Below are 27,446 nucleotides of genomic sequence, written 5' to 3'. Positions count from 1 at the left end.
GTTTGTATAGTCAGTATAAGGAACGTTTTAGTGTCACTACCCTACAGTACAGGGTCAAAGTTTGAATTTTGCGCACTTCCTCCAACTTAGGCAAATGGAGCAAATCGGCTGCTCCTTTTTGCATTTGATGTTACGGCTTGGAAGGTTAAAAGTCGCGTAGCGTTGCGTAATTGTTATTGCTCACTGTCTCTCGTCGTACTGAGCACTACAAAAAGATCCACCTGCCTCCCTACGGCGTCAGATCACCAGCCCGTTTCTCTGGATACGTAGATACTGTTCAGGCGACGTCAAAAGCAGCTTTGAAGAAGATCAGCATTGAACCGTGAATTTACTTTCAAAACCTTTTCTTAAGAATTTACTTTATTTACTAGCGATTCATCAAGAACATACCACATTTAATCACGCTATGTGAGCGTGGAAGTAGTTGCCAGTGGGTGACTGATGAAAACAAATTAATTTTCTTTCAACAAATGGAAATTTTATTCCTAAAAGCCCTTTTTTTAAACAGATTTAAAATTATAATCAGAAAGCACCCTCAAAATGTCAAGTTACAATTTTATTCAGAGATCGAAAAAAAAAATATTGACAGTATGAGCTTTCGGGCTGAGAACCTTGCCGCTCCCCTTTGACACGGCCGTAGTCACGACCGTTCACAGCAACCTCTGAAAGACTACACTGGTGCAAATCTGCAACACACCAGATTACTTTAAACTAAAAATTTTAACAACTCACACAAATGGTTCAAATGGCTCTGAGCACTATGCGACTTAACTTCTGAGGTCATCAGTCACCTAGAACTTAGAACTAATTAAACCTAACTAACCTAAGGACATCACACACATCCATGCCCGAGGTAGGATTCGAACCTGCGACCGTAGCGGTCGCTCGGCTCCAGACTGTAGCGCCTAGAACCGCACGGCCACTCCGGCCGGCCAACTCACACAAGCACATAAACTATGCACCCAGTCTGAGGGTTGGAAATGGTACAAAACACTAACAATAAAAAAATTAACTTGCCACCGAAAGTGCAAATTGACTTTAAAAAAAAAACTCTTACGGTGGAAGGGTGGCAACTTTATATACTAAACTGACCATTTAAATAATAACCCATGAAATGCAGTCTTACATACAATATACAAACATGCTCTACATTACACATATACCGGCTCTCAAGATGATAGGCAAAATAATAACATATTTCAGGAATTCGGCCGTTATACTTCAAGCAATAAATTCTTTAACACCGAATCCGACAAACATGACAGAGGCAGCTATTAACGTACGGCGGACCGATAGACAGACAGACAGACACTAACTGCCAAATGCTGACGGGAGACAGACGAGCAAGCCGGGGACGAGAGTCTGACCAAGAAAACAACAGAATGAAACATCACGAATCACTTAACTTCTAATAAACTGCGACGTCTGGCGAAGACCTGGCGCAGCCCCCCCCCCCCCCCCCCCCCCAAATCGCTCTCACGAACCGTCCGCTGCCAGCCGCTCCAACGGACGCAGGAAGGCGCGCCGATCTCCCGTCTCACGGCGTCGCAGCTCGCACCGGCCAGACCGATGTCGTGGGTTGACTCCTGTTGCTCCCGTGTCGGCCGCGAAGCCACTACCCCTCGGTATACGGCGCGGCCTACTGGACTCACGTGGCGACCACACATGCGCCGACGCTGAAGACGGACAAGTCATCTTGTGTCTCAGTGCGCGACCGACCAATCGATCGATCCAATCGCCAATGACCTGCCGGAACAAACTCGAGCAGAGTGGCGGCCTAACACATACTAGCACTCCGGACGACAGCCAGACACTGAGTGCCCCACACTGACCCGGCTGACCAACTCACCAACTGGAGAGCTCATAGCGCCCCACCAGAGGGAGACACCAAAGCTGCGATTGCCACAGCGGCGCCACCGTCAGAAACGGAGGGCGACTGCTTCAGACTATGCGCTGCAACACGCTCTTCAAAACAGCAATTTTTACCCTGGCTCAACTGTCAATACTTAAGTTTGCAAAGTCCGCGTAAACTCTGGTAGCAAACTATCCTGTAATAACTTATAACGATTTTGGGGTGGAGGGCGATTGCTTCAATCTTTTAGAAAAAATGTCAAAATTCCGCAACAAATTATTTATTTCTTTAGTTTCAAAATTAAAGAATTAGCCATCAGCCTGTATTTATTTAAACGACCAATATCAATGTCCTCAGTTCACAGTTCATACAACCCAGTATACAAGCAAGACAGCCAGAAATGTACTTAAGTCCGACCCGAATTATTAAGTGATCTACAGTCGATGCTCTGCTACAATATACGACTTCCACATTCGGTCTTCCTCAGTGGATTTGTAGTAAAGAAACTGCTTGACAACTATTCCATAGCTGAAAATGAAACATGACTCGCGGAATTCTACAAAGGTGTTCACACGCGTTTGTCTCACCAACTAAACACTCCACCAAGCTCAAATTTCCAGTCTGTCCGTAAATGCAACTGTTTTCACGGCAATAGATACCAGTAACTTCCTCATTGTACTCATAACGTAGACGGACACGTCCAACATGACCTGTACGTCCGACAGCTTCTGACTCCCTAATGCCGTTCCTTCCAGAGACTATAACTACCTCAAATGCGCTGGAAATGCTTAACTCTGATTGGTTGTTCAAAATGACAAGCCAGTCAAAAAAATCCTTCGACTTCTATCTCGGGCCAAAACTGTCCTTCGCCAATCAATATTCACACGTGCGTTTAAGTCACTTCATCATGCAAATCTTAATAAAATGTTTAACAAAACCAAACGAAAAAAACTAATCTCGAAAATGACTTTAGAAAATCGTTCCGTAAATGGCTATTCTGGCTGCCTTCTTACAAAAGCAAGTACCCTTGGATATACGTCAGCAAGGTAGGGAAATTATAGCTTTCATTGCAACCGCTTGCGTCACACTTTCCCATGACGTAGTTACGTAATGTTTAACATAAGATAATAGTGAATCTTTACGTATGACCCATATATAGACTCTCACTCACTCTCATTTATTCACACAACAAAACAACTAGTTATTAAATAAATATTAATCCTCTCTGAATTCTATGTTACGAAAATGAAAAAATCTAAATAAATTGTTCTACCATTTAGTGAACTTCAGTAATAATTCCAAATGATACTAAAAGACAAACTCCTATGAATCCTAACCGACTTTAATCTTATAAGTGTTTTTGGTGTTTTAGGTAATTGTCTCTCAATCTGAAAGTATCTCAGCTAGGTAGCTGAGATTCTAATACAACCTTCCTTTTAATAACAAAGGGCTGTGTATTGACTTTTAACAAAATTCAATGGAAATGGAAATGAGCGTTTGGCGTCATTGGCCGGGAGGCCCCTCGCGGGGCAGGTCCGGCCGCCATATCGCAGGTCTTATTACATTCGGCGCCACATTGGGCGACCTGCACGCCGGATGGGGATGAAATGATGATGAACACAACACAGCACCCAGTCCCTGAGCGGAGAAAATCTCCGACCCAGCCGGGAATCGAACCCGGGCCCAGAGGACGGCAATCCGTCACGCTGACCACTCAGCTACTGGGGCGGACAACAAAATTCAATGGTATTTAATACTGTTTATTTAGATTCTTAGGGGCTTGAATATTCTGTCACTCGAACTAACACAGGTTGCGCTTCCCAAGGCTAGGCTAGCGCCAGGTGCGAATGATACAAGCGGCTGTTTCTCTCTCACCGCCAACGGCTCCAAAGCTACGAGCCGTACTCCAAAGTAGTGCAATAAATGCTGTTGCGGATTGACTCCCGACGTTACAATGCGTTCTACGGGGGGCATTATCGGGCTTATGGATGGATCCTTAGAAAACTTGTAAAAAACGTTTCTTACCATTTTTCGTACCGAAAGCGAGCTGCCAAGATGGCTATGCACAGCCAATGACTGAAATTTTTGCGACATATTCCGAAGCTCCCAGTCTCGTACAATCTTGAGTATTTTCTTGATATTTTTTATGTTTCTGAGATCAGAGGTTCACAATTACCCTACTGTTAGTTATTATTGAGAAACTACCCAAAAGGTGGTTTTCTGGTACCAAAACACAGCTGCTGATTCCGAGACGCCTATGGACGGCAAATGGCCTGAATTTTTACTCTGTGTGCCTAAGATCCCGGTCTCGAACTACTTGAAAAATTTTCTTCATATCTTGATCAGTTTCCAGGATGCAATATTTAGAGGATACTCTACTTACCCAGCCGGCCACTGTGGCCGAGCGGTTCTAGGCGCCTCAGTCCAGAACCGCGCTGCTGCTACGGTCTCAGGTTCGAATCCATCCTTGGGCATGGATGTGTGTGATGTCCTTAGTTAGGTTTAAGTAGTTCTAAGTCTACGCAGCCCGCCTGGCTAGCTGTGAGGTCTAACACACTGCTTTCTGAGCGGGAAGGCACTGCCCGGCACGAATCCGCCCGGTGGATTAATGTCGAGGTCCGGTATGCTGGCTAGCCTGTGGATGAATTTTAAGGCGGTTTTCCATCTGCCTCTGCGAATGCGGGCTGGTTCCCCTTATTCCGCCTCAGTCACACTATGTCGGTGATTGCTGCGCCAACACTGTTTCCACGTACGCGTACACCATAAGTACTCTACCACACAGACATTTCCGGGGGGGTCCACTGGGGGCCGAGCCGCACAACAACCATGGGTTCGGTGTGGGGCGGTGGTGGGGTGAGTGGACTGCTGTAGCCTGTTGTGGGGCTGTGTACTACTGAGGGATACGGCGAGGACGAAGCCTCGCCATCGTTTCTATGTCCCCAGTTCAATACATACAGACATGCATACCCTACCCACGTAAAATCGGGTGTGAGATGAAAACTTAGTTTATGAAGTAACGCAGTACGGAGAATCAAATGTTCCTGAACAGAAGCACACGCAGACTTTTTTTTAAGTAAATTCCGGTCTGAAGTGTAAAATTTATGTTACGCTGTTTCAATTTCATTTAGTAAACTATCAAAATTTTACTGACTAATACATTTCTTCTCACATGAATCGTATGTGATGCCCTTTGGGGATAAGAAGGGAACCAGTGGAAAAATGCTGCTATCGGAGCACAAAAAATTCAGATATGTTCTAGATCCTGACTGAAAAGTTGGGGCCGGCCAGAGTGGCCGAGCGGTTCCAGGCGCTTTAGTCTGGAACCGTGCGACCGCTACGGCCGCAGATTAGAATCCTGCCTCGGGCATGGATGTGTGTGATGTCTTAGGTTAGTTACGTTTAAGTAGTTCTAAGTTCTAGGGGACTGATGACCTCAGAAGTCAAGTCCCATAGTGCTCAGAGCCATTTGAACCATTTTTGAAAAGTTGGGTACCCACTACCTCATTCTAACTTCCTCAGCACCTTTAATAACTCCCCAAAAATTTTGGTGTACGAACACATTCACGTTTTTTAAGCTGAGGGAGAATAAGACAGTGGTAGTGGCAAAGAGACGGAAACGTAATAAATACTAAAAGATAATAGATAGCACGTGTTTTATAGAAAGAGCGAAGCAGGTAATGGCACTGTGAGAGAAGGATAGGGACGCAATGTCAGTGGAACATGGTTTACAGTGACAGAACAGTGCGAGGAAAAAGAGCGGTGGAGGCAGTGCCGGTGCGTGGTCGGGGGGGGGGAGAAGAAAGTGGAAGTGGGTGGGAGCCAATGACAATGAGAGACAGAGTATATGAGAAAGAAGAAAATAAAGATAGTGACAGCGTGGAGAGACAGCTGCTCTAGGAGATATTCGCAGTAAGAGAGAGCAAAAGACAGATAGAGGCATTGCGAGGAGACTGTGGAAGTAGTGCTAAACCACGTGCACTGACGCTGTAACACGGGAGACAATAACAGAGAGACACAAAGAGGTAACGACAATGAGCTGAGGTGAATGAGTGAGTGAAAAGAGCAAATGGGAGTGGGTAGGTACGAGTGACTTCTAGCGACGGACTAGTGGGCATGAATGAGTTACAGCTAGGGCAGTTTCTGGGAATTAGAGCTGAGTTGCATGTTAAAAATACCCGAAGATGTTCGCATGCCAAACTTTTTGCGAACACTTTCGTAGGAGTCGAGGAAGATAGAATGACGCAGCTCTTACCCCACTTTTCAGTGAGAGTCTTTCAGATAAACTGGAACATATTCGCAATTCGCATATTCGCATATACTCCGATAGGAGTATTTTTCCGCTGGTAGACCTAGACTTGTGCGTGTGTGTCCGTCGGCGTATTGTGAAACTGAAGATGGCCTGCTCTTCTTTCCAATCCCTAACAACTCTTCGTTTTCCCTGTGAGCTACGATAAACTAAACTACTGGCCATTAAAATTGCTACACCGCGAAGATGACGTGCTGCAACGTGCTGCAGACGCGAATTTAACCGACAGGAAGAAGATGCTGTGATATGCAAATGATTAGCTTTTCAGAGCATTCACACAACGTTGGCGCCGGCGGCGACACCTACAACATGCTGACATGAGGAAAGTTTCCAACCGATTTCTCATACACATACAACAGTTGACCGGCATTGCCTGGTGAAACGTTGTTGTGATGCCTCGTGTAAGGAGGAGAAATGCGTACCTTCACGTTTCCGACTTTGATAAAGGTCGCATTGTAGCCTATCGCGATCCCGGTTTATCGTATCGCGACATTGCTTCTCGCGTTGGTCGAGATCCAATGACTGTTAGAAGAATATGGTGGGTTCAGGAGGGTAATACGGATCTCCGTGCTGGATTCCAACGGCCTCGTATCACTAACAGTCGAGATGACAGGCATCTTATCCGCATGGCTGTAATGGATCGTGCAGCCACGTCTCGATCCCTGAGTCAACAGATGGGGACGTTTGCAAGACATCAACCATCTGCACGAACAGTTCGACGACGTTTGCAGCAGCATGGACTATCAGCTCGGAGACCGTGGCTGCGGTTACCCTTGACGCTGCATCACAGACAGGAGCGCCAGCGATGGTGTACTCGACGACGAACCTGGGTGCACGAATGGGAAAACTTCATTTTTTCGGATGAATCCTGGTTCTGTTTACAGCATCATGATGGTCGCATCCGTGTTTGGCGTCATCGCGGTGAACGCACATTGGAAGCGTGTATTCGTCATCGCCATACTGGCGTATAACCCGGCGTGATGGTATGGGGTGCCATAGTTTATGCGTCTCACCTCTTGTTCGCACTGACGGCACTTTGAACAGTGGACGTTACATTTCAGATGTGTTCCGACCCGTGGCTCTACCCTTCATTCGGTCCCTGCGGAACCCTACATTTCAGCAGGATAATGAACGACCGCATGTTTCACGTCCTGTACGGGTCTTTCTGGATACAGAAAATGTTCGTCTGCTGCCCTGGCCAGCACATTCTCCAGATCTCTCACCAACTGAAAACGTCTGGTTAATGGTAGCCGCGCAACTGGCTCGTCACAATACGCCTGTCACTACTCTCGATGAACTGTGGTATCGTCTTGAAGGTGCATGGGCAGCTGTACCTGTACACGCCATCCAAACGCTGGCTCAATGTCCAGGCGTATCAAGGCCGTTATTACGGCCAGAGGTGGTTGTTCTCGGTGCTGATTTCTCAGGATCTATGCACCCAAACTGCGTGAAAATGTAATCACATGTCAGTTCTTGTATAATATACTTGTCCAATGAATATACGTTTATCACTTGCGTTTCTTTTTGGTGTAGCAATTTTAATGGCCAGTAGTGTACTTCTGGAAGAGGAGCAAGCTCTTTAGCATAACCTCACCCGGTGCAGTCGCCTTTCCACCGCGGAGCGGTTTCAGTTGATTTCCTGCTCGGCGGTCGCTCACCCCGACACCTGCCGCTGACACTGTGCCGTTTGTCGCACCTGTTGCCGGGCGGGCAGCCAGGGACTGGAGTGCCCGCCGCGCTACAACCCGGCCGACTTCGTGGTGTGCGCCGTGTCGGGCGGCCCCGGCCGGGACGACGCCGCTCGCCGCCTGTGCGACCAGTTCGCCGCCAGCGACGCCGCCGCCCAGCTGCTGGCCGACGTCCGCCTCGAGCAGCTGCCGCCGGGGCTCGCCCGCTCCAAGCCCTGCCTGCTGGTAAGCGCACTTCACCGCTGTGAGCAGTCAAAGGCCAACAGCAAATGCTAGCTCGATCACTGGTGTCGAGCACTTCCGACTAGCAGTGTATAACCTCTGTTTTGAAATATTGAAAAGTTTGATTTCGAAAAAGACGGTCGTGTGAAACCCAACTCGCGCTATTCGTCCACGAGACTTAGAGGGCCATTGACACGGGTTCCCAGGTAGATGCCGTGTTTCTTGACTTCCGCAAGGCGTTCGATACAGTTCCCTACAGTCGTTTAATGAACAAAGTAAGAGCATATGGACTATCAGACCAATTCTGCGATTGGATTGAAGAGTTCCTAGATAACAGAACGCAGCGTGTCATTCTCAATGCAGAGAAGTCTTCTGAAGTAAGAGTGATTTCAGGTGTGCCGCAGGGGAGTGTCATAGGACCGTTGCTATTCACAATATACATAAATGACCTTGTGGATAACATCGGAAGTTCACTGAGGCTTTGTGCAGATGATGCTGTGGTGTATCGAGAGGTTGTAACAATGGAAAATTGTACTGAAATGCAGGAGGATCTGCAGCGAATTGACGCATGGTGCAGGGAATGGCAATTGAATCTCTATGTAGAAAAGTGTAATGTGCTGCGAATACATAGAAAGATAGATCCCTTATCATTTAGCTACAAAATAGCAAGTCAGCAACTGGAAGCAGTTAATTCCATAAATTATCTGGGAGTACGCATTAGGAGTGATTTAAAATGGAATGATCATATAAAGTTGATCGTCGGTAAAGCACATGCCAGACTGAGATTCATTGGAAGAATCCTAAGGAAATGCAATCCGAAAACAAAGGAAGTAGGTTACAGTACGCTTGTTCGCCAACTGCTTGAATACTGCTCAGCAGTGTGGGATCCGTACCAGATAGGGTTGATAGAAGAGATAGAGAAGATCCAACGAAGAGCAGCGCTCTTCGTTACAGGATCATTTAGTAATCGCGAAAGCGTTACGGAGATGATAGATAAACTCCAGTGGAAGACTCTGCAGGAGAGACGCTCAGTAGCTCGGTACGGGCTTTTGTTGAAGTTTCGAGAACATACCTTCACCGAGGAGTCAAGCAGTATATTGCTCCCTCCTACGTATATCTCGCGAAGAGACCATGACGAAAAAATCAGAGAGATTAGAGCCCACACGGAAGCATACCGACAATCCTTCTTTCCACGAACAATACGAGACTGGAGTAGAAGGGAGAACCGATAGAAGTACTCAAAGTACCCTCCGCCACACACCGTCAGGTGGCTTGCCGAGTTTGGATGTTGATGTAGATGTAGATGTAGATCTAATGTACGAGGGACGTAGTGAATTTCATGAGCTACTTATTTTTGTTAATACGCGTTTACTTTCACAACATAAACAGCATACATCAACTCTAGAATCAATTTTCAGTCTGCACCAGAATTTTTTCATCATTACTAACTTTTATACAGGAGCGTGTATACATTGTAAATGGCGTATTACTATAAACATAGCTAGGTCTACTTTGTGTCTTCGGATCAATACCACAATGCCACGTCTTGCACGCGATGACATCTCGATCGGTGAAAGATTCAAGTCCAGGAAGGGAGGCATTTTTACAACTAACGATGGCTCGGGTAAACCAACCACTACCAGAATTTCCAGTAGCGACATCCAGAATACAATTAACCCAGCAGCCACGGAAGAATATAGGTCCATTTAATATAACTGCTTGGGCTGTTCCATTTCCTCCAATTTTATTCTCGAGGCTAATAATATGTTCGTATTATAATTATTAATAAAGTGTGATCCGTGACCTCTGTAACCGGGGAGCGTACATCGCGAACCGGGGGCTCAAGGATGCAACAGTTTGAAAAAATTCGAAAATGTAGTGCCGCACTGCCCTCTCAGCGCCCACCGAGTCGGTGACGCAACCCGCCCGACTTGGTTCGGCGCCAGGCCGGCGCACCTAGGGACACTTCTGCTAGTGAGGCTACAGCAGGCATACGGGGTAACTCCCTCTTGCTGCTGATATGAAATTTCTTGCCAAATTAAAATAGTATGCCAGACAGTGACTCGAACCCGAGACCTCTGTCTCTCGCGGGCAAGTCCTTCACCAACTGAGTCACGTGAGTATGACGTATCTACGAGGGTGAGTCAAATGAAAACCTTTAACTTGTAACGACAAATCGAAATTTCGCACCGTTATCCTGTAAGTTGGTAGCCATGCTACAAACAGCGTGCAGAATGGCCTGTAGGCGGCAGCATAGTGCAGATGCACACATACCGTCGCAGTATCAGTATAAACATGGCCGCCCCATTTGCGGCTTGCACCAGGGAAGGACAGCGTTCTGTTATTCGGTTTTTGCGTAGTGAAGGTGTGAAACCTGTTGAAATTCATCGACAACCGAAGGTTCAGTACGGTGATGCATGTCTGTCACAGCAGCAAGTCTACGAATGGAGTAGGAAGTTCGCAAATGGTGTGACTTCAGTGGAAGATGCTCCTCGTCCAGGTCAGGCACAACGAGTTGTGACTCCACAGAACATTGCAGCAGTTGAAGCCATAGAGAAGGAAAACCGCCAAGTGACACTGAATGACACTGCAGCATGTTTACAGATTGCTCATGCGTCAGCACACCACACTGTGCATGATGTCCTCCAGTTTAACAAAGTGTCTGCAAGATGGGTGCCACGGCAGCTGACTCCTGAAATAAGAGAACGACGTGTTGATGCTTGTGAAGAACTTCTTCGGCGCTTTGAACGAGAAGGTGATGGCTTCCTTGCAAGAATCGTTACTGGGGCCGAAACCTGGGTTCACTTCCACCAACCGGAAACGAAGAGAGCTAGCAAGAAATGGCGCCATTCTTCATTACCAAGACCAAAGAAGTTTTGATCAGAACCATCAACAGGGAAGGTTATGCTGACTCTCTTTTGGGACAAAAAAGGCGTCATTTTGGAGCATTACATGCCTGGGGAGACAACTGTCACTAGTGTATCATACACAGGTCCTAAAAAATCATCTGCGGCCTGCAATCAAATGAAAGCGGCGTGGATTGCTGTCAGCAGTTGTCCTTTTGCAACATTGCCACTACCCGTACAACGATTGCAACAATCACAGACCCGCATTTTGAGTGTCTTCCTCATCCACCATACACACCAGATCTTGCCCCAAGTGATTTCCATATCTTTGGACCATTCAGAGAAGCAATTAGAGGAAAGGAGTTTCGTTCTGATGAAGAGGTAAGCTACGCGGTGCATGAGTGGTTGGGCGGACTACCAAAAGAATTTTTTTCTTAAGGAATTTATGCACTTTGTAAGCGCTGGAGGACTTGCATTGTGCGTGCGGGAGATTATGTTGAACAGTGATACAGCTTTGGACCACTTCTACAAAATAAATAATATTTTTAAAAAAATATTTTAGGTTTTCATTTGACCCAAAGGTAAGGTACTCGGATAGTGCAGTTGGTACACAACACTTGCCTGTCAGAGTCAAAAGATCCGGTCATGTTGTAATCTGTCAGGAAGTTTCATATTAGTGCCAACTCCACTGACAAGTGGAAATTCATACTGGTCCCTCAGGCCTTGGCTAAACCATGTCTGCACGATACCCTTTCCTCGAACAGCCTTACTGCTGTAAATTTCGCAGAAGAACTTCTCCGAAGTTTAGAAGGTTGATGACGAGATACTGGCGGAAGTAGAACTGTGAGGACGGGGTGTGCTTCTTAGTCGGGTATTTCAGTTGGTAGAGGACCTGCCCTCGTAAGGCAAAAGTCCCTCGTTCGAATACCAGTCCGACGAGTAGTTTTAATCTGCTAACAAATTAATCTGCAGTGTATTACGTCATTTTTTTCAATCCAGTCTTCGTAAGTACAGTTCTGTAAGTTTAAAAACTATCTTGTGTGGTAATGCGTTGTGACTGTCAAAACCCAAGCCACTCTCGCTACAGTCACGATTACGCAGCCTGTGTGTGGTGTGCGTACTGTAAGACCTTCGGTACACACATCAGATTGTCGCTCTAACGAAGTAGGCGAGTGTCAGCAATATGTCTCGTGGTCTTATCGTGGCGTGTTTATCTTCTGCCGTTAGGTCAGACGATAGAAATGCCACTTGCACGCTTAGAGTAGCAGATTGATGGTGACTAACTTTAAACAGAACTTGATTAATTTTCACACACATTTATTAAAATAATAACAAGCCTAAAAACTACTTAACTTGGTTCTGGATGCTATTTACAATTAACAATCGTAAGTTCCTTTGGTCTTGGAACGTTAATCTTATTCTCACACATCTCTGATACTTGACAAACTGTCTGTTCACTTATCTTCATGGCTATGTACAGGAATATGATAATCTTATTAGGCGCAAACTGAAACTTGACTACAGACTAATGCAGACTGGTGCAGACAAATGCAGACTAATGCAGACTGACTAATCGGAGGTCTGTACACTCGTTATAATACCTCGCGCGTTCATGTATCAGTGCGCGAGTGTGATCCGCGAGGAGAAAAGGTTCTACGTTAGCAGCAATCTCATTGGCTGCGTTACATATTAATACGCGGATCGGTGGAAGCAGAAATTGGTCCGTCTCTAAGACAGCGCCATATCGTAATGCGGAGATGGACGAGCGCTGCGCCTGCGCTGTTGTGCTTAGCGGGGCGCGCTCTGGTGGGAAAGCTGTGTACGCACTAACTACGCGGAACTATGTACACAACACTGTGACTACCACATTTGCGAGTCTGTGAAAGAGCATGAAACATATTGGCAAAGAGTGCATCACTCTTTTTCATGTTGCACGCAAGAACGACCCACGTGGGCCGTGGTGGCCAGTGCTAATAGTCTTTTTTCTCCTTCTCTATTGTTATTTCATTCCCTTGTCTCCATGAAGCGGGGGATGGGCTACCAGCCTTACAATATCACGCTCTTCAATCTAGAGCAGCAACAGAAAATGAATGAACATTTTACAAGTTGTACGAGGGTTGGAACTTAAATAGTGGCGACTATTTATTCGCAACCGATACAAAAGAGTTACATGTTTGCACCTGTTACTGTCCTTCAAAGTAGTCACCAGCGTTGTGTAGAACCCGTTGCCTACGATGTGGAAGGCGTAGTATTCCGTTAGCAGAGCCTATTTTGTTAATGGTGCGAATGGAGCGGTCTAAAGTTATCGTTCAAATGGTTCAAATGGCTCTGAGCACTATGGGACTTAACAGCTATGGTCATCAGTCCCCTAGAACTTAGAACTACTTAAACATGACTAACCTAAGGACAGCACACAACACCCAGCCATCACGAGGCAGAGAAAATCCCTGACCCCGCCTGGAATCGAACCCGGGAACCCGGGCGTGGGAAGCGAGAACACTACCGCACGAAAAGTTATGGTGTTTCTCATGTACGAATGTGATGGTGTTATCCTAAAGCATTACGTTCCTCCACTGCAGACCGTCAATGCACAGTATTGATATTCGTTTTTGGAGCATCACCTGCGACCATCTTTGCAAAAGAAGCGGAGACACTTTCTGCGCAACCCACCCTCAATTTTCACGACAATGCACGGGCGCACACAGCGCAAGCTGTGGCTGCTCTGTTCGGTCGATGGGACTGGGAACTACTGTACCATCTACCATACTCCCCGGACTTGCGTCCTTCTGACTTTGATTTGATTCCGAAGATGAAGGAACCACTTCGTGGCATTCGCTTCAGAACTGTTCCAGAGATTCGACAGGCAGTAGACCGCTCCATCAACAGAACATGCTCTGGTAGCGGTATACTACGCCTTCCACATCGCTGGCAACGGGTTCTACACAACGCTGGTGACTAGTTTGAAGGACAGTAACAGGTGCAAAGATGTAACTCTTTTGTATCGGTTGTGAATAAATAGTTGCCACTATTTAAGTTCCAACACTCGTATTTATGGATGCAAAATTTGGAAAAGGATTTTATATATAATGTGGAGACAAATGTACACTGCTGTTTTCTTCGTTTAAAGTATAATAAGAAAAAAATGTCTCACAGCTAAAGATAGAAAGACAATGCGCATGCAAAAACAGTAAAACGGGTGGTGACTCTTCTTAAAGAGAAACATTGCACTTTTGGTAAAAAACCGAAGGACCTGCAGTGGGTCAAAAGTTTGTGGGGAGATCGAACGTTGGGCAACTGTGGATGTAAATTTGTTTTGTGGTATTTGTAAAAATAAGGGGGCAGGTAAGGTGGATATCGGGAAAGATGGAAAGGAAGACGAGTCTGGCGGGTCGGTAGGGCAATGATATCTCTAAGGAAGAGATGGAGTGAGATGGAGACGGAGGAGAGTGGGAAGAGCCCTTTTGCGGAGAGGAAAAGCTATAGCTGGTTGGATGGGTAAATATTGGAGTGGATTTCTTTCTCTGGGAGAGACAGTCGGTAGAAGCTGGGATAGGATATGGAGGGTGTGTGGGTGTAGAGGTGGTGGGGTGTGTTTATAAAGGTGCGGCAGCGTACCAGGGTTGGTGATCAGAGGGGAAGCAATCAGGTTGGTTATTGGAATCTTGTTTTCGGAGGTGTACGTTGTGGATGAGGAGGGGTGGGAATTAAATGAGATGGTAGAGGATCCAGGTGAAGGAACATAGACAGATGCGGAAAGTGAGGCAGAGTGCAAGGTATTCAAAGAACTAGAGAGACTCATAGAACCTTGGTGGAGAGATATACATGCAATATATGCATAGGAGAGGATGGGTCAGATCAATGTTCTGTGGGTGTGTAGGACATTGGAGGGGTGTAGAACCTACGTTCGGCCAGTTAATAGTTTTAGTCCACTGTGGGGTTTCTGTTGGACTGTTAGTAGGTGAGATTTCCACATTATTTGCTGGGTGATGGTTGGTCCAAGACGTTTTACTGGGTTAGTTAACTAGATAGGATGTCATAAATCATGAAGTTAAAGTCATGGAGATGAAAGGCGTAGGTGATTTGTCCTGTAATTATTGCCTGTGTTTGGGGAGGGCTGATCTTGAGAAGCCATTGGCTGCAACAGTGTATAGACTGACTGAGGCAGACTTGGAGGAAACGTTGTGAATTCCAGAGAGCGCAATAGAGGGCGAGGAAAGCCATGCCATTTGCATACTGAAGGAGGTGGGCTGATGTGGATAGTTTGAGCATTTCAGGAGCGCAGTCCGGAATTACTATAGAGGGTGCAGGAATTGATAGTGTTAGTAGTAATAAATGATGGATGATCAGATAGAAAGTATGCAATAAGGCGGACACTGTTGACTGGAAGTACGCATGTCTGGGATTTGTAAAGGAGACTAAAATACACACACGGTCGTTTGCTATCTCTAGATCGAGGGAGACAAAAATATCGGGCCTGCGGGTGTTATCTTTGTGCCGTCTAGCGTGACATATCTGTCACTTCAGGTGCTTTGACCCACATGATCCAATTAGAGTGCTGATTGTCAAAATTCAGTTCAGTCACTATGACACTCACTTGATTTGGCCTTCACATGATGTAGTTAATTCTGGCGCTGTTTGTCGCATTGTGAGGACGGAGGCGATCTTCTGCTGTCTCGGTGTGCTGCTTGCTGTAAGTAGGAGTGATCGCTGCCTGATGTAGGCTTTACCCAAGTGTTTCATTCACGTTCCTCTTGTGACTCTTGCGTTTCGTGTATATTTTCAACTCGTGTTTAGTGAGATTAGCTTCTGGTGTTTCGTGTTAGTACTATTTGCTGCGTGACTTCAGTAGTCTGCTATGATTCATTCGAAACCACATGCACACTTGGGTTACAGCATCCATTTGTAATTAATCCATCCATGAGCATCAAAAGTAAGTCAAATGTTTTATGGTTTTTGTAGTGTCGGCAGACTTGCCAACACTACGCACACCAATTGAAAGAGGCGGCCGAGATGCACGCGCTAACTCACGCAGGCGGGCGTTTGGTCTGAAACAGGATACGTAATGAATGCTATAAAGAAAAGTACGTAGCTGCTGGAATACTTAACTTTAATCCATCATTTGTATACAGCGTTCTTGATGATACAAGTGAGACTCTCTCTAGATAAATGCAATATAATGCTAACGGCGCCTTGCTAGGTCGTAGCCATGGACTTAGCTGAAGGCTATTCTAACTATCTCTCGGCAAATGAGAGAAAGGCTTCGTCAGTGTAGTCGCTAGCAAAGTCGTCCGTACAACTGGGGCGAGTGCTAGTCCGTCTCTCGAGACCTGCCGTGTGGTGGCGCTCGGTCTGCGATCACTGACAGTGGCGACACGCGGGTCCGACATGTACTAATGGACCGCGGCCGATTTAAAACTACCACCTAGCAAGTGTGGTGGCTGGCGGTGACACCACAGTTTTCACTTTCCTAATTGTAAAATAATCGTGTAACTTCTGAGCTTGCGTAACATTTGCAGGGTCGAATTGCATTCCTCCATGAAGGATCAACCAGTCTGTACCTTTATTTTGTACATTTTATCAAAATTGAGCAACGGCAATCATTGCATCACAGGATTCCCTTTGGCCATACGTAAAATCCTGTGGCTTTACCTACTCACGTTAATACGAGGGTGAGTCAAATGAAAACCTTAAATTTGTAATAACAAATTGAAATTTCGCATCGTTATTCTGTAAGTTGGTAAGCGTGCTACAAACAGCGTGCAGAATGGCCTGTAGGTGGCAGCATAGTGCAGATGTACACATACCGTCGCAGTATCAGTATAAATATGGCCGCCCCACTTGCAACTTGCGCTAGGGAAGAACAGCGTTCTGTTATTCGGTTTTTGCGTAGTGAAGGTGTGAAACCTATTGAAATTCATCGACGAATGAAGGTTCAGTACGGTGATGCATGTTTGTCACAGCAGCAGGTCTACGAATGGAGTAGGAAGTTCGCAAATGGTGTGACTTCAGTGGAAGATGCTCCTCGTCCAGGTCAGGCACAACGAGTTGTGACTCCACAGAACATTGCAGCAGTTGAAGCCATAGCGAAGGAAAACCGCCGAGTGACACTGAATGACATTGCAGCACGTTTACAGATTAGTCATGGGTCAGCGAACCACACTGTGCATGATGTGCTCCAGTTTCAGAAAGCGCCTGCAAGATGGGTGCCACGGCAGCTGACTCCTGAAATGAGAGAACGACGTTTTGATGCTTGTGAAGAACTTCTTCGGATCTTTGAACGAAAAGGTGATGGCTTCCTTGCGAGAATCGTTGCTGGAAACGAAACCTGTGTTCACTTCCACCAACAGGAAATGAACAGAGCGAGCAAGGAATGACGCGATTCCTCTTCAACAAAACCAAAGGACCACTCAAAGACGCAATGAGAGGAAAGACGTTTCGTTCTGATAAAGAAGTGCATGAGTGGTTGTGCGGACTACCAAAAGATTTTTTTTTCTAAAGGAATTTATGCACTTTGTAAGCGCTGGAGGACTTGCATTGAGGGTGGGGGAGATTATGTTGAAACGTGACACAGCTTTGTACCACTTCTGCACAATGAATAATATTTAAAGGTTTTCATTTCACTCACCATCGTACTATGTTGCCTTATAGGAACTGCTCCTAGTTGTCTATATTCTTTCTTTCGAAGGAAAGGTATCCGTTAAATCTTTTAACGCATAGCCAAGTTTCTTTCTTACGATTTTTCAGCGATTAGGTAAGGCGATGTGGCGCAGTGGAAGAGGTATAGCTCGTAGCAGTAACTGGACTTATTTCAGTTGCTTCACCAAAGCTTTTATTTGTTCCTAACGATAAATAGGACGGAAGGCTACGACATTTTTTCTGTAAGAGCTTGTTCTATAAGACAAAGTTACTTACATGCCTAGTCTTTGATTAGGCAGAAAGTCTGGTTTTTATGTTAGTCTGTATCCTTTAGAAATGGTGGACTTGCGAAGCTTCTGCTTAGTCCATAAAGATTTTACCAAGTCAGATTGGGTTACAAGAGATCCATATTAGAAGAATTCGGGATATAAATCAGCGTTAAACTTTTTTAGCACGTATTTAGAACAATCAAAAAATTTTCTATACGCAGTAGACTTTCAAACAGACGGAAGGAACACGCTATGACTCACCAAAGGATATCCAGAAGACGTTCTCGACGTCCTCGTGCATCACGTAGCGTTGTTCTTGTACAGAATGCAAACAGTCGCGACCCGGGTGCGGAAGACTTTCCCACGCAACTTTCCTAATTTTCTCTGCGAGAAGACTATCATGTCCAGCCGCGTGATCTTCCGATGCAGGACCATCTTCGTAAGACGCATATCGTTCGCTGTGTGGTGGAGATTCAGGAATGTCCTTACGGTCCGTTCAGCCTCAAGGAAATGAGAAGAATGTTGCCCTCCGCACGGCAAAAGAGAATCCCTGCAACTTTCCCAGCCGACTGCACTGTCCTTGATGAGCTCAGGACGACGCGAAATTATTCCATTCTTCCGTTTTTTCAAACTAGTAGTGATGGCGCCAGCTTTTATACCTGTCACAACGGTCATCAAAATATCTTCACCTTCGTTTTGAAATCTCTGGAATAGACTGTGGAAGAATTTTGTACCTCCGATGTGATATCTTAGGTTTTCTCAGCGTGGTTGATTAACAGCGAGGTTTTTGGGTGTTTTGCCGAGTTATTGGCTCCATTTTATGCACAATCTTTCGGCAACCGACGTAGTCGCTTTGTTCCCAAGTCGTGAGTTTGCAGTTAGGTTCAGTCAGCGAGTACACATTAACTGTACTCACGGAACGCGATAAGGGCCCGGCACAAAAAGATATAAAAGATAAATTTTAAATAAATCCTACTGTCGAGTCTCGGTCCGGCACACAGTTTGAATCTACCAGGAAGTTTCATATCAGCGCACACTCCGCTGCAGAGTGAAAATCTCATTCTGGAAACATCCCCCACGCTGTTGCTAAACCATGTCTCCTGAGGATCCTTTCATCCAGGGGGTGCTAGTTCTGCAAGGTTCGCAGAAGAGCTTCTGTGAAGTTTGAAAGGTAGGAGACGAGGTACTGACAGAATTGAAGCTGTGAGGACGGGTTGTGTGTCTTGCTTGGGTAGCTCAGTGGTAGCGTGTTCGGTCAGAGGGTTCGCTGCCCTCTGTAGTAAAAAAAACTGAGTTAATGGATCAACGACGAACTGAAGCGCGTGTCTAGCGACGTCCGCCCTGAGCAGATACAACGAACGAAAACGAACAAAATGAGATTAAAAAAAAAAGTGGTAGAGCATTTGCCCGCGAAAGGCAAAGGTCCCGAGTTCGAGTCTCGGTCCGGTACACAGTTTTAATCCGCCAGGACGTTTCATATCAGCGCACACTCCGCTGCAAAGTGAAAATCTCATTCTGGAAAACGTACTGCGCCACCGATGTCGATGTTACACTGATGTGACGAAACTCATGGGATAGCGACATACACATATACAGATGGCGGTAGTATCTCGTACACAAGGTATACAAGGGCACTGCATCGGGGGATCTGTCCCCTCGATCCCTCTTTTCTTTTCATCCCACCCCCTCCAGTCCCTGTCCCATCTTGTTTTTCCTCCTCTCAGGGCACCTCTCCCTCGGCAGATCCCTCCCGGCGGTTTTCATTTTTCACTGTGTGTGCTCCGTCTTTGACAGGGGTTTTGAAGTGTCTTCGTTCTGGAGTGTTTTGACACTGTGGCCAACTTTTATTTTGTGCGTGTGACTTCAGCGTATTTTATGTGCTTCACGAATCGCCACCTGTGTTTGTTAACTTTATGTCGACTTCTTTAACTGTCCCACAATGAACGTATCTGAGACACTGTACATTTTAACCCCCATTGCCTCCACTTATTATGTTTTTATGTCCCCATTTTTATGGTCTTTAGTTTCCTCCTTTTATTAACTGTAATGTCTCTTGGCTGAAGAGCGGAGGATTGTGCCACTAACAGCCTTCCCCTGCCCATATTGGATAGGGGAATAAAATCACTATAAGATAAATCCTGTACAATCAAGACCGGACGCTTAAGTGATTTAATCTGTTTTACTACACTGAGGAAATTTACTTTTAGGTTACTCATATTGGCAGTTGTTCTTGGTTCGAATTACTTCATCCAGGAATTTCGGAAAACCGTATTTAGTAACTCTGTTTTCGTGGCACTGTCATCAGTAAAGTCAACTTCGTTATCGCGCAGCAGAAGTTGAGATTGTGTCTTTCCTCTGGTGTACTTTACATAGGACCAGAATCACTTCGGATTTTCTGCCATATTTCGAGACAGAGTTTCGCTGTGGAAAGTATTAAAAGCATCTCGCACTGAATTTCAAGCTAAATTTTTGAGCTTCTGTAACTTCGCCAATCTCCAGGTCTTTGTTTGATATACTGTAACACAGCTATGATGAGACAAATGTTCGAATGGTTACACAAATGGCCGCCGCTTCGGGATAAACTAAAAACTTCTTACCCCATGTTTCTAGCTCAAATAAGAACCCAGCACAAGACCCCGCCTTCCCCAAACTGCGATTTTGAGAAGCTGCCCTTTCAGACACATTTGCTACAGCACGGATTAGTTGCTTGTTTTATTGTCCTGTGCTTGTCCCTTTCGCTTGTAAGTGTAACATTCAGACACTTCTATAATGTTACTAGGAATGTCACAACTAGCTTCCAATAACAAGCAAAAATTTGGTGCAGAACTACTGTGTAACGGTTCTGGTACTGAAAAAGGTTGCACCTTTAAAGCACGTGGATCGGCTAGATAACAACAAACTGTACGGCAACGTTTCATGAGCTATCACACACGCTGTAACTTTCTAGTCCAGTGACTGCGATATCGCTAATCTCCAGTGCGAATGTCGGGTGTAATATTCATAATAATTGTGGTGTCACCGCAAGGCACCACACTGGCTAGGCTGTAGGCTTCAAGTCGGCCGCGGTTCGTCAGTACACACCGGGCCTGCGAGTCGCCACTGTCGACGCTAGCAGACCGAGCGCCGCCACTCGGCTGGTCTTACGAGACGAGCTAGCGCACTGGCCAGTTCTACAGCCGACTTTAATAGGAATGGTTCACTCGTTAGAACTTCAGAGATCTCATTTGCAGAGACGCTAGTTAGCATAGCCTTCAGCTAAGTCAGTAGCTACGACCTAGCCAGGCGCCACATATTGTTTATGCATTGACAATTGATCTATCTAGTATATGTGTGAAACAATCAGAATTCTAAAGAAGTAGTCTACAACTACACTTGTAAATATTATTGTGCAAAGTCAAGATCGACGTTCACCGCTGATGCTGGATTAAAGCTAAGTTTTTAATTGTACTCCTGTCTACTAACTTTCTAATCACCTAAGATGTTCCAGATACATCCCGTCAAGTATAGTTCATTGATCCTCACGTCAGCCTACGTGATCGTGTGAAATTAATGGGCACACCTCGTGATCAGACAAAGAGTCAAATTGCATGACTCAGGCAGGTCGCCCTTCTTCCATGAGGCCCATATATAACAATAATGATCGCTAGTAGGAGGCCTACCTTGGAGCCCTTTCTGCAGATGGAGATGGCCACGCAACAATGTCACCACTTCGTATCTATTGTTGCCTAAATTGTAGAAATACTATCCTGAAGAAGTGCAAAGCTTATCGATGTCCGCTAATACCGAAACGACGCACAGTACAACAGGTACGACTAGTAGTATATACATTATCGCTACACAAATCAAACTAGAGATCTCACATTACCTAAAAAGAATTTGTGGTGGTGTATTGATGGTGATCGTTTCAAAAGTGGAACCATTACAGCATTCATGGTTTAGTAATAATTAAGTAAAATATGATAACTTGTTATGTATGTTAGGCGACGAAATCATGGAGATGCAGCAACCAACATTATTGGTTTGTGCAGAGGCAGAGATACATTTGTAGTTGACTTGACATCAAAGCACAAACACGCGGTACGTATTTCAGTTCATAAATTCTCGAAGAATCCTAGAAAAGACATATGTGCACATCTGACCAGAAATATTTGCTGTCTTAGTTAGTTAATAAGGGCGCAAAAAGCGGAACGCAATTTTTTCTGTAGAAAGACTGGGAATTGTGGAGTTCAGTGAATAATTCAGATATTAATTTCATTCCTTAAAGTTATATTTCTCTCGATCGTTTCACAGATATTCGCAAGGACAACATGTCTGTAATATTCAAATCATGTAAATCACATACGTTTATTGATTCTCTGCCTTTCTGTTTCAGGTTGAAGACACGGAGATACTTGGAGAGACGTCGGAAAAGTTGTACGTATCCTTCAGTTCGCTTCTTCATTAACATTCGTTTTTCTTGTGAAATGCCTTTCAGTTTTGCTACTACTGCCGTGCTAGTTCCCTGGAGAGATTATCGGAAGCTTTCCGTTCGCCGCTGACCCAGTTCCATGATCCACAATTCCACATCAACCTGTTCGGTACCTATTACATGGTTTCACGGTACTGCCAGAGGAATAGAAATACTCAAATCATCTGTTATACTCTCTTCACATACAATTTCTAAAATGTTCAGTTTGTTATAATAGTGTATTTTTGAATTGATTTCTGTTCCGGTTGACCCTACTGAATTACATTTTGCATGGATCTTCGATACTGTGCTCGCAAAAATCGATAGTAAACCCAGAAAAATTATGCTTTTGTTGCTGCCACGTACCTATCGTTCTCTTATCTACCTAGAGCTTCCCAGTATTTGACTGGGTAGTTTTCGGACCAGGGTTCATTACATAAAAATTGGCCAGGTGCTAGTAGAACTCGCTCGTTGAGGGTTCCGTACTAACTTAATTACTTGTATTAACAGTTAATCTATTGCAGGAATCGAAAATAACGACGATTCTTGCCTGTTATCGACACTGACACTGGCAAGATATCGGTCCCAGGGGTTTCAAGACTTCCGAGAATGTTGCAATTTCGAGTATGAAGTCGCGCAACAAATGATAAAAGAAATATCCTTTTCGTGTAATATAATTAAAAATGAACGATTTTATGATTTTTTTCCTCTTCTTGCACTGTGAATCCTTTCTTCTTGTCAAATTTCATGATTATACATCAAAAGGAAATACCCCATAGGTTTTAATGGGTGTATAAAAATATGTGACATAAATGACCATATATTTTAATTGCTTTGTCTTATAAGATTAACATTTTTACCAGCAAAGCAATATAGACATGAGTGTGTGACATAACTTCAACTTGTTACTTTCATCTGTTCCTGAGAAAATGGGTTTTGACAGACGGACGGACAGTTAGAGAATAAAAAACTAAACTTTTTTTTCCCGTGATACCGTTACAAATTCAAAATTTTCGAATTTTTTCAGTTATTTTTACATTTAAAACTTGCTTCTTAGTACATTTCAAGATTCTAGGCCAACGGTAAGCACCCTTTAGATTTTGATGAGTAAGTTTGAGAGTTTGATATTATTTGACGTTGTAGCTTTATCTTCTGATTGAATTGATTTGGAAGCTTCACTTTTTTACATCGCCAAGGGCCGTAGATCTGTGAGAAAAATATCAACTTGATATGTCTACTCGTTCCTCAAAGAAGGGTTTTGAATACCCGGGCACACAGACAGACAACAATGTGTTTTTATAAAAGTTCCATTTATACCAAATTTTGGTTCAAATGGCTCTGAGCACTATGGGACTTAACATCTGAGGCCATCAGTCCCCACCAATTTTGGTACAGAACCCTAGAAACATGGAATCTTTGACCTCCATTAGCTATGAAATTTTGCTCGTACACCAGCACAATGGATCTCGGTGTGCAGCTGACCTTGGAGAGGGTAGACGGGAGTCTGAGTGATGGTGGTTGTTGCAGCAAGGCGCCGTTCTTCACGACTTCGCTGCTGTGGCTGACGTGGCGCTACTTCCTTCACGCCATCAGGGACCCCACCGTGCAGAACCTGCGCATCCTGCAGAAGATCGTGAGTACCGTAGTCCACTGTTCGCGCCATGGCGGTCTTGCACACATGCTCGCTGTACGTCTCGTCCCAGTGAACATTTGGTTATTCTAGACACCTAAAGGTGATAACACTGGATACCTCGACATCACATTCTACGTATGTACCGCTGATTGTTGTTGAGCGAAGCATAGATTATTTCGCCAGTCGAACCTGTTGCCATCATCAGCTGGGTATCTGATGAAGGAGACAAGATCGGCTGACGAAGTACACTGACGGACATGGGAATGTTATAACAAATGCTGTGTGAGCTGGTGTCGGGGATGACTTGGAGAGGACATCTGGGGCTGCCCCTGCAATTCCTCACCCTCCACTATCCCTTCTACGCTACTGGCCATTAAAATTGCTACAGCAAGATGAAATGCAGATGATAAACATATATTCATTGGACAAGTGTATTATACTACAACTGACATGTGATTACATTTTCACGCCTTTTGGGTGCATAGATCCTGAGAAATCAGTACCCAGAACAACCACCTCTTGGGCGTAATAACGGCCTTGATACGCCTGGGCATTGAGTCAAACAGAGCTTGGATGGCGTCTACAGGTACAGCTGCCCATGCAGCTTCAACACGATACCAGAGTTCATCAACATTAGTGACTGGCGTATTGTGACGAGCCAGTTGCTCGGCCACCATTGACCAGACGTTTTCAGTTGGTGAGAGATCTCGAGAATGTGCTGGTCAGGGCAGCAGTCGAACATTTTCTGTATCCAGAAAGGCCCGTACAGGACCTGCAATATGCGATCGTGGATTATCCTGCTGAAATGTAGGGTTTAGCAAGGATCGAATGAAGGGTAGAGCCACGGGTCGTAAGACATCTGAAATGTAACGTCCACTGTTCAAAGTGCCGTCATTGCGAACAAGTGGTGACCGAGACGTGTAACCAATGACACCCCATACCATCACGCCGGGTGATACGCCAGTATGGCGATGACGAATACACGCTTCCAATGTGTGTTCACTGCGATGTCGCCAAACACGGACCATCATAATGCTGTAAACAGAACCTGGATTCATCCGAAAAAATGACGTTTTGCCATTCGTGCACCCAGGTTCGTAGTTGACTACACCATTGCAGGCGCTCCTGTCTGTGATGCAGCGTCAAGGGTAACCTCAGCCATGGTGTCCGAACTGATACTCGATGCTGCTGCAAACGTCGTCGAACTGTTCGTGGAGATGGTTGTTCTCTTACAAACGTCCCCATCTGTTGACTCGGGGATCAAGACGTGGCTGCAGGATCCGTTACAGCCATGCGGATAAGATACCTGTCATCTCGACTGCTAGTGATACGAGGCCGTTGGGATGCAGCACGGCGTTCCGTATTACCCTCCTGAACCATATTACCCTCCTGAACCATATTCTGCTAACAGTCATTGGATGTCGGCCAAGGCGAGCAGCAATGTCGTGATACGGTAAACCGCAATCGCGATAGGCTACAATCCGACCTTTATCAAAGTCGGAAATGTGATGGTACGCCTTTCTCCTCCTTACACGAGGCATCACAACAACGTTTCACCAGGCACCGCCGGTCAACTGCTGTTTGTGTATGAGTAATCGGTTGGAAACTTTCCTCACGTCAGCAAGTTGTAGGTGTCGCCACCGGGGGCCAACCTTGTTTGAATGCTCTGAAAAGCTAATCATTTGCATATCTCAGCATCTTCTTCTTGTCTGTTAAATTTAGCGTCTGTAGCACGTCATGTTCGCGGGGTAGCTATTTTAATGGCCACTAGTTTATTAATTTTTTCTGCAAAGCATCTTGTCGACATATGTACCCAACCATTGGCTGTCATCTTTTCATTGTGTTCATAATTATACATCTTTATCTCATATACTCACCGCAGAACGTCATACTTCCTTACTGGACCTATTCATTTGACCTTGAACTGTGTCCTTCAACATCTTATACCAAAGGCATCTAAACTTTTCATGTCTGTCCATGTCTCAAAGCTCGTGTCATAAATGTAGCTCTTCATGAACCTTTTCCTGGTCTCAAGGTTCGTATTTTTGGTTGATAGCATCTGTTTCTGTTTACGGTACAGACTTTTGTATTGTGTAATCATTTATGCCATGTCTTTATTACAGGTTGCTTCTTCATCGATTCGAATGCCAGGATAGCAAAATCGTAACTCACTGTTTGAGATCCTCGTGTTAGTGCAGTGTTGCTACACAGATGCCAGTGAGAGCCACGCTGCGCCCTTGACCCGCAGGCGATCGCGGCCATGGCGGGCCTGTGCTACCTGGGCACGGAGGTGCGCACGCAGGTGGGCGTGCAGTCGGTCCAGGGCGCGCTCTTCATCGTGGTGGCCGAGAACACCTTCTCGCCCATGTACGCCGCGCTGGCCGCCATCCCGCAGGAGCTGCCGCTGCTCAGGAGGGAGTACCGCAGCGGCCTCTACTCGCCGCCCACCTACTACGTCGCCAGGCTGCTCGCCGCCGTAAGACGCTCGCCCACAGCTGTAAAACTACCGTAGGCTACCGTAGACTACCGTAAATAAGCGTTGAGTACCGTAGTTTTCCTAGTAGGTTCGTACCCGCGTTATCTGCGTGTTTTGAGTGTTGCTTACCTATCAAACGTTACCTCGTAACGAGCGCTTTCTTTACACAGGGCGAAGAAAAATTCTCGCACTCGGACTTCGCAGCGCGATTCCTCACGTACTAGCAATGTAATAATGTCTGTCACAAAATTTCTTCCTGTGCATATTTCCGGCAGTAAATGCGCGTTAAAGGCTAGCAGTCTTGCAACGCTGTAATCACATGCACGGTAACTATTTCTGTCAGCTTATATGAATAGTGCTGTGCAGTTGGTGCTGTGAATAGCATTTTGGGTTTGCGTACAGGGGGTCGAGAGTTCGATTCTAGATCGAGACGTATTTGCTTTTATTTTTGCTAAATGTAGTTTTTCTTCTTCTTCTGTAGTGGTCAATCCAAGGATTATTTGCAACAGCTACAGTGGCAGCTTGTCTCCATTCTGTGCGTCTTTCAGCTTTTCTCTTCATTTCTTTGTAGGTGTCACATCCCACATCTTTCACCATTTGATCCATGTACTTCAGCTGTCGTCTTCCTCTTGGTCTTTTTCTCTCGACATATCCCTCTACGATTGTGTTCAGGACTCCTTTATATCTTAATAGATTGCCTGTAAATTGCACTCTTCTTTTAACAATGAAACTCTAGAAGCTTCTCTTCTCACCTGCTCTTAACAGAACCACTTCATTTGTGACCTTGTCGATACATTTTATTTTGAGCATGCGTCTATAGCACCACATTTCAAAAGAATTTAGCTTATGGTCTTCCTCTGTCACGAGAGTCCATGTTTCACACCCATAGCATGCCACACTACACACATATGACTTCAAAAATCTTTTCCTGGTTTCAAGGCTGATGCTCTTAGATGTTAAGATGTTTTTCTTCTTGTTAAAAGCAGCCTTTGCCTGAGCAATTCTACTTCTCACTTCTGCCTTGCTCCTTCCATCCCTGGTAATATTACTGCCCAGATAAGTAAATTTATC

General features: G+C 45.3%; 1 protein-coding gene across 1 annotated transcript in view; it reads left to right on the top strand.

Annotated features, from left to right (window-relative positions):
- The window catches only part of LOC124606856 (protein scarlet-like), a 230,364-nt gene that overhangs the window by 113,460 nt on the left and 89,458 nt on the right, over positions 1-27,446 (top strand). Inside the window, exons 7-10 of the mRNA XM_047138937.1 lie at positions 7,873-8,071; positions 22,192-22,232; positions 23,794-23,899; positions 26,148-26,375. Coding sequence (XP_046994893.1) covers positions 7,873-8,071; positions 22,192-22,232; positions 23,794-23,899; positions 26,148-26,375 — 574 coding nt within the window. The remainder of the gene's footprint in view (positions 1-7,872; positions 8,072-22,191; positions 22,233-23,793; positions 23,900-26,147; positions 26,376-27,446) is intronic.

Source organism: Schistocerca americana, chromosome 3 (genome assembly GCF_021461395.2).
Source record: "Schistocerca americana isolate TAMUIC-IGC-003095 chromosome 3, iqSchAmer2.1, whole genome shotgun sequence".
In the NCBI taxonomy this organism is placed as follows: domain Eukaryota; kingdom Metazoa; phylum Arthropoda; class Insecta; order Orthoptera; family Acrididae; genus Schistocerca; species Schistocerca americana.
This window is presented reverse-complemented; position numbering and strand designations above follow the sequence as displayed.